The following is a 14,563-nucleotide window of genomic DNA, read 5'->3' on the forward strand; positions in this document are numbered from 1 at the left end:
GTTCAAGCTGCTAATGACTATAAATTATTGTGCATCGGCAACATAGATGAAACTTGACTGTAATTAAAATTGGAAAATATTTTAATCAAAATTACTCGGCATGAAAGAATACATTACTGCTATTTTTACGCCGATAAACGATAAAGACATAAAGCTTGTATTATGATGAAATCAAATGAAAATAGCGAACGGAATTTTTATTTTTTTCATAAAACGAAATTTTTAAATATTTTACAAATATTGTCGTATCAATATTAATTGCTTACCCCATCGCAAAATCGAATTATTGTAAGGCAAATTATCGTAATTCGAGGACTACCTGGGTACCTGATTATGTTAATACTTTTATCACAAAAAGTGCATTTAGTCATGAAAATATGAAAATACAGTAATTAGTGAATATTTCTCAGTGAAAAATACCGCGAATGGGCGAATTTTCACCGAGTAATGTGTATATATATTCCATAGAGAAATCCCCGAATAGATGGAATCATGAGACCGTGAATACAGGGGTTTACTGTACTGCAGTAAATAATTATAGTAGCTATGTTACAAATAATGTTAATTGGAAAAGGACTGATATATTTTTACATCATACCATTATTCGCTATGGAGAAAAGATCGGCAAGGAAATATACTGCTAAATTTAAGCTGCAAGTTGTAGCCGAAGCTGAGAAAACAATGTTAAGATTCTAATGACTATAAATTATCGTGCATCAGCAACATGGATGAAACTCGATGGTAAATGAAAGTGGAGAGAAAAGTATTTTAATCAAAACTTCTGGGCATGAAAGAACATAGATTACTGCTGTTTTCACACTGATAAAAGATAAATACATAAAGCTCTTATTATGATGAAGTCAAGTGAAAATAGTGAATGGAATCTTGATTTTTTTTTTTTTACACAAAACAAACATTTCCCAACAGCCAACGTCAGCTATTAACGGAAAAAAATAGCTAAATTAATTTCACAGTGATATGTATTTAAGTTATATTTCTACTTAAAAGCACTTTGCATAACCAAAAATAATCTAGAGATTCATTTATGCTAACTAGAAGCAAGAAAAGCACTCTGAACTGAGTTGAATACAGGCACTCCCCGGTTAATGGCGGGCTCAGTTAATAGCGATCCGGTTTTATGGTGCTTGTCTAGCGATGAAAATTGGCAATTTTCGGCGCCGAAAATAGCTGATTTCCACTTATTGGCGCCGATAATTGGGTATTGGCGCTGATACATACCTAACAGAGGCGCCGATAACCGAAAATCGGTGCTTTTTGGCACTGATAACTCCCGAAAATTGCGGTAAAAGCACAGAAATCGCCAATTTTTGGTTAGCGGCAATTTTCGGTTATCATCACACCCTCAGAAACGGAACCCCTCCAATAACCGAGGACTGCGTGTATGAAAATATATTATTCCCGAGGTAGAGTGAATTGGATATTAAAGGACGTTTGTAGCTTAATGCTTGTATATGAATCACGGTGATGTGATAAAAATTCATTCATAATATGGCTGCATGCAACAAACGCACTACATGGTTAGCATGGCAGAGATGGGTTGATATCGAATCTAAGTACAAATACCTGAGTTCGACGGGGATTTGTAGGTGAGAGTCGGTACAGTATCAACTTATACCTCACTTGTTGGCCGTGTGGTTAAAATTCGCGTCATTGTAGTCCTGAGTTCTTGTCTTCCGTGGTTCGAGCCCACAAGACGACGAACATATTATCAACTAAAAAATTCCCCTTCGGGTAACATATGTGAAAATAAATTATTCCTGAGGTAGAGTGAATTGGATATTAAGGGACGTTTGTAGCTTAATGCCTGTATATATATATATATGTGTATATATGTGTGTGTGTGCATGTATATATATGTATATATATACATATATATACAGGGTGTTTCGAAATTAGAGCCCCCCCCCTCTACAGCATAAGCTAAAATTGATATGGACAGAAACAAAAGTAATTCAGAACAGGTATTTATTTAAGTTTCTCTCTGAGTATTTAATATTTTGTGTGGCCTCCATCTGCCTGTACCACAGCCTGCGTTCTTGAGGGGTATGATTTCAGCAAATTGCAAAAAAGCTGAGACTCAAACTCCATTTCCCTGAGCACTTCAGTCACCTCTCTTCGCAGGTTGTCGAGGCTTGGTATACCATCATAGTTCACTGTGCGGGCTTCAACATGGTCCTTTAAGATACTACCAATGTTGCCACATAGGTTAAGGATAGGTGAGCTACCTGGAAATTCACTTGACAATAAGAAATCGGTACCACTGTTTCGAAGCAGCCCCTGTATCTAAAGAGCCTTGAAACATGGTGCCTTATTGTGCAAAAATGTGACGTCTTCAACGGCTAACACGTTTTCAGGATCTTTGAGGAAAGGAAATACTCCACCAGTAAGCACAGTTTCTCAGAAGTATTCACCACTCCATGACTGTCCATTTTCTTTGATGATCCACATTAACCATTTGGCTGTGAAACAGAGAAAAATTCCCAAACATTCAGGAAATTTCACAACTTGGCGATAGCGCACGTCATCGCTGATATCATCCAACTTTGCAGCCCAAATGATGTCATTTTTATGATCTGGCTTCCTTACTGCGTAAATGAAGAATTCATCTGATGCGGCAACATGGAGAAAGTCAGCTTCATCCCAATCTTTAAGAAGTGAACCACAAAACCATGCACGGTCTTCTCTCTGTTGCTGAGTGATGTTGGGCTTGCTGATGACATGAAATGGCTTGACCAGATTTGTTCAACTCACAATATACATCATTATAACTTCTCTTCTTTCCCCTTTTTGTTTCTAGTTTAAGCGCCAATTTACGTAATGACTTTCTTGGTCTACCCACTGCCTCAGCTATGATGTCTTTTGACACCTGAGAAAGGACTTCAGGTCTTCCAAGATTCTCACTCTTTTCTTGATGACAGTCATATGGATTTTTGTTCCAGTTTCTTTTAACAAAGGATTCATCTCTTTTAATGTATTTAGCTATCCAGGAATGTGAAATGAAGGATGCACCAGCATCCCTGGCCTCTCTGAAGGTTATAGCCTGGATTCGGTCAATCCATCTGATTTCCTCCGAGTTGTTAGCCATGGCTGTATCTAACTCTGTCACTCAGTCTGAAAATACAAGAAAAGTAAAATGAAAATTAGCTTAATAGAAACTTAAAATAATGTACTTGGAGATAGGCTATACTAGAAAACTTCATAACTTTCTATTTGTTCTGTGGAGGGGGGCTCTAATTTTGAAACACCCTATATATACATACATATATATATATATATATATATATATATATATATATATATATATATATATATATATATATATATATATATATATATATCAAATTCATGTAAAGTATCTCCGATGGAGTCCCTGGTTTAAATGAACAGGGTCCACTGGGGCGAACCCTACATGGACCCATTCCGAGGTTATGACGCTTTTCAAATATATTCATCAGAAATTATTTCCCGGTTTACGACGCATGTTCCAGGGTTACGACGTTGTACACGTGTTCGATTTATCATGACGGAAGAAATATGGCTCCAAAATGGCAGAATAATCAAAATTTGGAGGTTTTTTAATGAAAAACTCAATAGAAATGTAGTTTACATCGTTTTCAATACACACAAAGCATTAAAAGTAAGATTTTCCTAGGATTTTTGACAATTTTGATAAAAATTTTTCGGTTTACGTATACGATCATGGCGGTGGGTCATTGCCGAAAAACGAAACCCCGTCAGAAAAAACAGTACAGGACTGCCTGATTTATGATGTATATATATATATATATATATATAATATATATATATATATATATATATATATATATATATATATATATATAAAAATATAATAAAATTTTTATCACAACTATCATGGCGGAGGTGGGTCATTGCGTGATTCATATACAAAAAACATGAAGCTAATGAAATGTCTCTGATGGCGCGTGGTAGCGTCCACTATTGAATGGGTCAAATGTCAAGGGTTCGCGTCCCAGTGGTACGTTCTTTATCACTTATATAAATTCCCTTGGAGAATTATCACTCTCGAAGGTGAATTTGATATAGCTTCATGATTGTATATAAATCATAGTGTGATAAAAAATTTCATATATATATATATATAAAAGGTTGGTTTCCGGTCCGACACAGTGGTAAAACGCAAATATACATCAGAGTCGCTGAATAGGTCCAAAATGGCAGAATAATCAAAATTTGGTTTTTTAATGAAAAACTCAATAGAAATGGTTTACATTTATCACTTATATAAGTTCCTAGGATTTTGATAATTTTCCATCGGAGATATTCCCCCGAGGGAGCGTATGAATTTATATATATATATATATATATATATATATAAATTTTTTATCATATATATATATATATATTATATATATATTATATTTTATCACACCGATATATATACAATCATGAAGCTAAAATGTCGAAAATATCAAATTCGCTACACGCTATATGGAAATTATCACAAATATATTATATAAGTGATAAATGGATTGTATATATGGACACAGTGGTAAACTGAGTCGCTGAATTATATAAGTGATAAAATGACTATTCCAATCCATTTATCACTTATATAAATTCCTTATATATATATATAATTCTCCAACAGAGATATACCGAGGTAGCGTGAATTTTATATATTATATATATATTTGTAGCTTATGATTATATATATATATATATATATATATATATATATATATATATATATATATATATATATATATATATATATATATATATATATATATATATATATATATATATATATATATATATATATATATATATATATATATATATATATATATATATATATATATATATATATATATATATATATATATATATATATATATATATATATATATATATATATATATATATATATATATATATATATATATATATATATATATATATATATAGATATATATATATATATATGTATATATATATATATATATATATATATATATAGTATATATATATATATATATATATATATATATATATATATATATATATATATATATATATATATATATATATATATATATATATATATATATATATATATATATATATATATATATATATATATATATATATATATATATATATATATATATATATATATATATATATATATATATATATATATATATATATATATATATATATATATATATATATATATATATATATATATATATATATATATATATATATATATATATATATATATATATATATATATATATATATATATATATATATATATATATATATATATATATATATATATATATATATATATATATATATATATATATATATATATATATATATATATAGATATATATAGATATATATATATATATATATATATATATATATATATATATATATATATATATATATATATATATATATATATATATATATATATATAAGTCAAAAGTTCCAGGAAAAATTCAATATACTCTTTATTTAAGGAATTCAAACATCATTTTCTACATATCTATATCTAACTCTATACACTATTAAGGCACTGTTTCCACCTCTGCAACCCTAGAAATTTGGGGGTCTTTCTATTAAACCATGTTGAAACTGCATGTTTATCCAAAGATTCAAACCGGACTCCTCTTAAGTGTTCCTTGATAACAGGAAAAAATCTGATCAGGACTATAAGGAGGATGTGGAAGAGTTTCCCATAAATTTCCGTATATAACCCTATGAATGTGCTGGAGCGTTATCATGATGGAACAAATATTTCCTCAACGTTTTTAGCCAATGCAGTCTTCAGTTTTGCAAAACACCTTTGTAGTAGTTCGGTGATTGTTTTTGTCCTTCATCAATCAAAATCATAGTCCCAAACACTGTTGCCATAACCTGCTGGGCATATCTCGCCACTTTGAACTTCACTGGTGCAGCTGAACCTCTTGGTAACCATTGCTTTGATTGAATTTTACTTTCTGGGTCATATTGATGGATCAAGTTTCATCTCCAGTAACAATCGGTAAAAACTCTGATTCATTTGATTCAATCTTCGGTAAAACTGCAAGAGATAAATAGCTCTTTGATGCAGTTGGTCTTGCGCAACGCTTTTGGGACCCAACGTGCTGAAAGTTTACTCAAACCAAGATTTTCACTTAAAATTGAAAATAACCATATCCCAGTTTATATATATATCGATAGTAATATATCTTCATCCACTAGATTCTGCACCAAAGCCACAATTCTTTAATTTTTTTATGGTCTTCCCTCTCTTGGGTTGTCCTTGAGGTCCTCCGACCATCCTTAAATATATCCAATCATAAACAACTGATTTAGATGGAGAAGAATATAAACTTGTTATAAATAATAATTTTCCTGGTTTCCAATCAAGCTTGGTCAGGAACTTGATGTTAGCTCTCATCTCAAAATTTTTATTTTCCATGGGTTCAAGAAGTTACTTTTATATAGATGTATAACACCATGGTAGCAAGAGGATGACTGAGGTATCTATATGGATCACTACATCACAGATAATTGTTTACAAGTATTTGGGTTATTTCATATGTTTAAATACATCATTCAACAATTTTCCTGAACTTTTTGATATATATATATATATATATTATATATCTATTATATATATATATATATATATATATATATATATATATATATATATATATATATATATATATATATATATATATATATATATATATATATATATATATATATATATATATATATATATATATATATATATATATATATATATATATATATATATATATATATATATATATATATATATATATATATATATATATATATATATATATATATATATATATATATATATATACATATATATATATATATATATATATATATATATATATATATATATATATATATATATATATATATATATATATATATATATATATATATATATATATATATATATATATATATATATATATATATATATATATATATATACACATACATATACATATATATATATATATATATATATAAGCTATATAAATATCCTTTAATATCCAATTTGCTCTACCTATATATAAATAATATATTTTCTATGTTATATAAGGGGAATTTTTAGTTGATATATAAGTACGCCGTCCCGTGGGCTCGAACCAACGTATGGACAGGAACTCAGGACTACAGGGACGCAGTATATATATGTATATGCCACAAGAGAGGTATATATATGTGGATATATATCGGTATATATATATATATGTACAAATCACCCGTCAACTCAGGTGTTTTGTATTTGGAGATATATGTATCCACCCACCTATATATGTTGACCGTGTAATATATATATAATATATATATTATATATATATATATATATATATATATATATTATATATTTTATCACATCACCGTGATTCATATACAAGATTAAGCTACAAGCATTAATATGCTTGTATATAATATAATCATGATATATATGTGATAAAACTATCATATATATATGTACATATATACATATATATAATATATATATATATATATATAAATATATATATATAATATATATATATATATATATATATATATATATATATATATATATATATATATATATATATTATATATATATATATATATACAAGCATATATATATATATATATATATATATATATATATATATATATATATATATATATATATATATATATACATATATATATATATATATAAATATATATATATATATATATATATATATATATATATATATATATATATATATATATATATATATATATATATATATATATATATATATATATATATATATATACATACATACATATACATATATAGTACATATGGATATAAATATACAGACATCTCAACTAATATCACACATTATTTGAGAATTGGAGATATGTATTTCATTACTGAGAAATTCTGTTCAGCATATATAAAATATACATATATATATATATATACATACATACATATACATATATAGTACATATGCATATAAATATACAGACATCTCAACTAATATTACACATTATTTGAGAATTGGAGATATGTATTTCATTACTGAGAAATTCTGTTCGGCAGCGAAGGCAATGTTTACCTTTTGTTATGCTTCTCGGTAAAGAAGACGTCAATGGTTTCATCTCCTTACCTTGATAACTGATACTTCTGTGACTGTCTTTTCCTTACACTACTCATTGCATGACTGAACTATTTTATTCTCGTATGTCGCAGCCTTTGCCTTGTACTATACTTATAATATTGCTTCAAGTAATTGTGAATTAATGAAATGAAAATTACAGGTAACATTTATTATAGTATGTTAACCACTTAATTTTTATATATTCAAGGTAAAACAAAGCATACAGAGGCCAATTAGTCCTTCTGCCTCAAGCGAAACTTCACTTCCAGTCTTTCCTCGCATTGCAACTAGTGCCAAGAAAAGTTATTTAGGTAAGTACTGAGTTTTCAGATGTAGTGTGCCAGGCATTTGTTATATAATTTGCATTCTTAGGGCAATAGGGGTTCAGTTTGTACCTATGCTGAGAATTTTTATAATCAAGTATTTGATATACCATTTTTTATTGTGTAAATGTTTCATAGATGTAGGGTATGTTGTACTTAATCTATGTTAGAGCTTGGTTTTTTCATATGATTTTTCAAGAATAACTATTTGTTGTATGAGATAAATGCGTTATCCACCAAAGTTTGAACAGCCTGATTAGTATTAATGTTGTGTTTGGTACATAAGTGTAAGTGAATTGAATATATACTCTATTAAATTTTTCTTTTACATTGTAAATTTTTACACCTGCAACAATGAGAAATGTATTATATGGGATGTATCTTATTGTTAAAGTTATCTTATATCTTTGCACTGTGAGGTGTGATTGGGATTCAAAATAAACAAAAGAATAATACATATCTAACACTGGTGGACTGTCTGTACTCAACTCTTGCCCACCAGGTGGCATTGATGTTTATGTTCTTGTCAGAATTCTTCCTCAGTGCCTTTGAGCATGCAGTGTGAATTAGCTGTAATAATTTGGACTATTTTTGGCTGTTTTTCTCCAGTATGGGATTAAGGCCCAAAGGTATATGATATATATAAATATCCAGAAATTTTAAAAAATTGTCCTCTGATGGTCGGCAATTCTGCACGGCCACAAGAAAGTGTTGGTAACACTGCTTATATTCATACTGACTGGGAAAGAAATTTAGGGGTCGGGGGAAGCCTTGAGAAGTTTCCATGGTTGGGGTGGGTGGTTGAAAGGATTGCTGCCATGGAGAGGAGGGGCAGTAAGGCTGTTTAGAGGATGGCTCAGAGAAAGGGGTTGTTTTGAAAGGTGGGTGGAGCTGGGGAACAGTTTCTATGGCTGGGAGGGGTGAAGGTGCAGTGATGGTGGATGGGTGAAGAGGGCTAGGTAGACCTGACTTGATAGAGCTTGTTTGGTTTCATTTTTTATGTTTATGATTTAGTAATTCACATTTTGTTAAAGGATGTGTACAGACTGAGAGAGAGAGAGAGAGAGAGAGAGAGAGAGAGAGAGAGAGAGAGAGAGAGAGAGAGAGAGAGAGAGAGAGAGAATAACGAGGTATGTTGCATCAAAGTTCAGTAACACACAGTCCTTCACTTTTTTATTTATATTTTATGCTACAGTATTCTATTTTATATTTTTATTGGCCAGTTTTCTCTTTACTGTATTTATTTCAAACCAAAAGTGGAGAGAGAGAGAGAGAGAGAGAGTTTGCATCTAAGTAATAAAAACACAATTGTGTGCATAAGCTACAAGAGAGAGAGAGAAAGCACTGAGGTATGCTTACATCGAGGTCTAAGCACAGTAAAAGGATTTTGACAAAGGAAAAATCTATTTCTGGGGAGAGACCTGTGTCACCTGGTGAAATAACCATTCAGCACTTATTTCTAGGTAAATCTATTGCTAAATATACCAGAGAAAAGCTAAATGCCAAGCTGGAGTTACTACCCCCAGTGCGAGCTCCATGAAATGGAGTCGTGTATGAGAAAGGGTGAGATTGTCACAATCACAGGCCTCCGCCCTGTAAACATTCCCAATGTCAAAAGTCCCACCGAGTGAGGTGTTGATACAAACCCCCGCACTGCTCGTGGACTGTAAACAAACCAGCGCCACCTACATTCCATGTTAGCACCCACCATCCTGGAATGGTATTTTATCAAGGGGGGGGGGAAAGAATCAGAGGTGGGTCGCCGGGTGACACAGGTCTCTCCCCAGAAATAGATTTTTCCTTTGTCAAAATCCTTTTTCTGGGTTATCCGACCTGTGTCAGCCAGTGAAATAATAACAGAAAACAAAATACCATCCTGAAACAACAAAAGAAACTTGTAGAGGAAAGAAATAAAACTATAATTCCACAAGAGTTTTAATTATCCAAGTAGCAAAAATACAGGTACTTAAATATATAATATAGGTACTTAAATATATACATAGGATTAAGGTGGGGGAACTATGTTCCACAAGACAAAAGAACACAAAAACGTACTTAAATGTAAACATAGGAGACAATACAACACTATAACATGGTCAGGAGACAGGCTGTGAAGTATGCCTGACCTGGAGGTGATTGAAATGGAATAAGTGAGGCAGGTAGGAGGGAGGAAAGTGACTGAGTACAAGAAAAGGAATTAGACAGAGGGAGGAACAATGTTTCCTGCCGCCACTGTGGTGAACTTCAGAGCTTCTAGGGATTTCAAATAGTGGCGTTTGAAAACTAGGGGAGACTTCCACCCTGTATATTTTATAAGATCCTCGAAATTCATATGATGGAAATAATTAGTGGAGGTGGCCACCGCCCTAATGTCATGTACTTTTGGAACTGAGTCTGGGTTTGCTTGTTTAATAAAATACAAGATCTGCTGTCTGATGACTTTCATAGAAATAGTTCCTCCCCCTTCCCTTACAAACAGAGACCCTGAAGTTATCTGTGAGGTCCTGTCTAAATAGGCCTTTAAAGTAAAGACTGGGCATAAAGACAGGTCTTGTGGGAGGGGGATGACTTTCCAGGGAGACCACCTATCTCGAGGATCTTCATTCTTAGCTAGAAACTTAAGGGTGAGGGGCTAGCAACACTTCACCTGATGGAAGGAAATCAATATGATTGGGTTCTCTAGACAGGGCAGACAGCTCGGAAATTCTAGCACCTGAAGCTAAACTAATTAAAAATAAGGTCTTCCTCAATAAATTTAGGAAAGAACAATTTTGATTATCCGTTTTTGAAGCTAATTTAAGGACATCATTTAAGAACCAGGAAACCGTATCTGGGCGGGTTATTGGTCTTAAACGAGCACAGGCTTTAGGGGATTGACGAAAAATAAGAATCCGTTAAGTTAATTTTAAACCCGTGTAAAAATATCTTTTTCAAAGCTGATTTGGCTGTAGTAATAGTACTTGATGCAAGACCTTTCTCAAATAATGACCTAAAAAATGAAATTGCTAAATTTGTGGTCATTACAGTTGCTTCAGATTCTTTTAGAAAGAGCGCTAATTTCTTAACTGCTGAGTCATATTGTCTGAGAGTGGATTCCCTTTTGTCTGATTCTAGGAACGAAGTGTTAATAGGATCAATATTAGCATCTTTCTGAGCTGCAAACTTCATGAAATCCACAAAGCTAGGGCATTCTGAATTTTTGAGGAAGCTGACACAGTCTGAGTTTGTACTATTTGCGTCAGTTTTGGGTTGGGAATTTGCAAGCACCAAGCTTCAGCTCTAGAAAAAGTGGAAACCAGTTGCTCTTGACCAGTTGGGAGCCACTAGGCTATTTGACCTTTGAATGTCCTGAGCTTGTGAAGGACTTTCAGTAACAGGTTTACTGGAGGAAACAGATAGATCCTTTGCCACTTGTGCCAATCTATTGACATTGCATCTGTGGAGTGAGCTAGAGGGTCCAGGTTGGGAGCCACATAACAAGGTAGTTTGTGGTTGCATTCTGTTGCAAAGAGATCTACTTGAGACCCGAACTTGACTGCAAATCCATCTGAATGATGTTTTGTCCAAGGACCATTCCGACTCCAGCGGAGTTGTCCTGGATAGGGAATCTGCAATGACATTCGGACCCTGCAAGATGAGTAGCAGACAGATGCCACCGGTGTTTGTTTGCTAGGGAGAATATTGCTATCATAACCTGGTTGATCCGACTTGACTTGGAACCTCCTCTGTTTATACAATGTACCACTACTGCGCTGTCCAAGACCAGTCTTATATGAATCAGATTGTTGGGACGCAGCTTCTTCAGGGTTAGAAAGACTGCCATAGCTTCCAGGACATTGATATGGAACTGGCAGAACATGGTGGACCAAGTTCCTGTACTTTCTTGTGTTGAGAGTATCCTCCCCACCCGCTTAGGGAAAGCGTCGGTGTGAATTACTAATGCCGGAGGGGGGAAATTGAAGAGGTACTGAATTCGATAAGCTCTTGACTGTTGTCCAAGGCCGAGTCTCTTTTTCAGAATTGGCGAATCAGGGACACCTTGTCTCTGAACCTGACATTGGCTCGGCTCTGCCATACCCTGTTTATATCCTTCAGTTTGGATTTCAGAAGTAGATCCATCACTGAAGCAAACTGAAGAGAACCTAAGACTCTTTCTTGGGTGCGGCGGGAAGCTTTCTTGTTCTTGAGGAACTGCCTGGTTGCCTTGGCTATTTCTCTCCATTTGGCTGGCGGAAGAGATAGTTTGTGTGAACACAGGTCCCACTGGATCCCTAACCATTGAAAGCGACTCTCCAGTACTAGGCGGGATTTCTCCCTGTTTATTTGAAAGCCTAGAGATTCCAGAAAGCCAATTACTATGGCTGTCGCTCTCCGGCATTCATTGGCGTTGGATGCCCAAACGATCCAATCGTCCAGGTCTGCGGCTAGCATGATCCCCTGAGACCGGAGTTGCTGAACTACCGTATCTGCCAGTTTGGTGAAGATTCTGGGGGCTATATTGAGACCGAATGGCATGACTCTGAACGAGTATGCTTGATTTCCCAGTCTGAACCCCAGATAAGGAGAGAACCCTCTCGCAATCGGGACGTGATAGTAAGCGTCTGAAAGATCTATAGAGGTGGTTACGGCTCCACGGGGCAGTAGGGTCCGAACCTGCGAGATTGTAAGCATTCGAAACTTGTCGCATTGAGTGTAAGAATTTAGACGAGACAAGTCTAGAATTACTCTCCGCTGACTGGAACCTTTCTTTGGAACACTGAACAGTCTGCCTTGAAATTTCAAGTGTCTCGCTTTCTTTATTGCCCTCTTTTGTAATAGATCTTTCACAAAGTCCTTCAGAGCCTTGGACGGTGATTGATGGAACCTGACCTGGGGGGGGAGGACCCTTGCAGCAACTCCACCCCAGTCCTTTGGAGACTATGCTCTGGGCCCAGGGACTGAAGTTCCACTGGTCCCGGAAATGATACAACCTCCCGTCTACCTGAGATATCTCACTGGGCGGGAGAAGGTCTGCCTCCTCTGGAGCCTCTGCCTCCTCTTCCTCTGGAGGAGGAACGAGGTGTTCCTCTACCTCTATAATATCCTCTGGCCCTAGTTCCCCTTGCATTCTGTATTGATCGAAATGCCCCCTGGCTTTCATATGAAGCATTGAGAGCCGGGGAAGAGACATATGAAGGGGTAGTGAGAGGCTGATGGGCTGGTTGAACCAGCACATACTGAGGTTGAGGTTGAGAATGAGAGGTTGAAGGATGACCGGGAGCGGGAACCTGGACAGCCTGCAAGACAGTCTGAGCAGGAAGCCGTTTGAACTTCTTGAATTTCTTACCGGACTTAGGGTGGGGTCCGGCGGGCTCAGACTGTTTTCTCTTGTATGTCAGACCCCAACGGGAGCGGAGACTTTGATTGGCCCTAGTTGCCTCAGCTAGGACCGCATCAACCTCTTCCTGGGGGAAGAGATTAGCTCCCCAGATGGAACTTTTCATAAGCCTGTTAGGCTCATGACGGATGGTGGCTGCCAAAAAGATGTGCTTTCGGCAGTTCATCCGGGCCGTGATGAAGTCATACAGGTCCTGCTGAAAACTTGCCAAGAGAGATTTCGTCAGGACCTGGAACAAAGCGTCTTCGCTGTAGACCACCGACGTTGCTTCCGCGAAAGTCAGAGAGTTTAAGGACCTGCTAAGCCTGTCCTTAGTCTCAGCTTCAGCTTTCAGGAGCGACTCCGGGATCTTAGGAAGTTGCTCACTGAACAAGTTAGAAGCGCAGTCAGGGTCAAGTCGAGTCACTGTGAAAGTGGCTGGGGCTCCTTCCCAAAACTCAGAATCTCCGGGGAAGACAAGAGAGATGGGATCTGTCTCCCGGAGATGAGGAAGGGGCTTACCCTCCATGCAAGCTTGGCTAGTGAGGGAAGCCACTTTTGAGGTGCAAGGGGTAGGAAGAATCTCTCCCAAAGAGAACATCTTAAACGCACCCTTGGCCGGGGTGAGTTTGGTGTTCTCCGCCTCCCACTCCGTTAATGTCCTTAGCAGA

General features: G+C 34.4%; 1 protein-coding gene across 6 annotated transcripts in view; it reads left to right on the top strand.

Moving 5' to 3' along the window:
- LOC136851273 (protein ELYS-like) overlaps nucleotides 1–14,563 on the top strand; it is a 245,563-nt gene that overhangs the window by 150,067 nt on the left and 80,933 nt on the right. For all 6 annotated transcript variants that reach the window (XM_067125251.1, XM_067125252.1, XM_067125255.1 and 3 more), the window contains exon 24: nucleotides 8,422–8,524. In XM_067125251.1, coding sequence (XP_066981352.1) covers nucleotides 8,422–8,524 — 103 coding nt within the window. The remainder of the gene's footprint in view (nucleotides 1–8,421; nucleotides 8,525–14,563) is intronic.

This window comes from Macrobrachium rosenbergii, chromosome 23 (genome assembly GCF_040412425.1).
Source record: "Macrobrachium rosenbergii isolate ZJJX-2024 chromosome 23, ASM4041242v1, whole genome shotgun sequence".
Taxonomy (NCBI): domain Eukaryota; kingdom Metazoa; phylum Arthropoda; class Malacostraca; order Decapoda; family Palaemonidae; genus Macrobrachium; species Macrobrachium rosenbergii.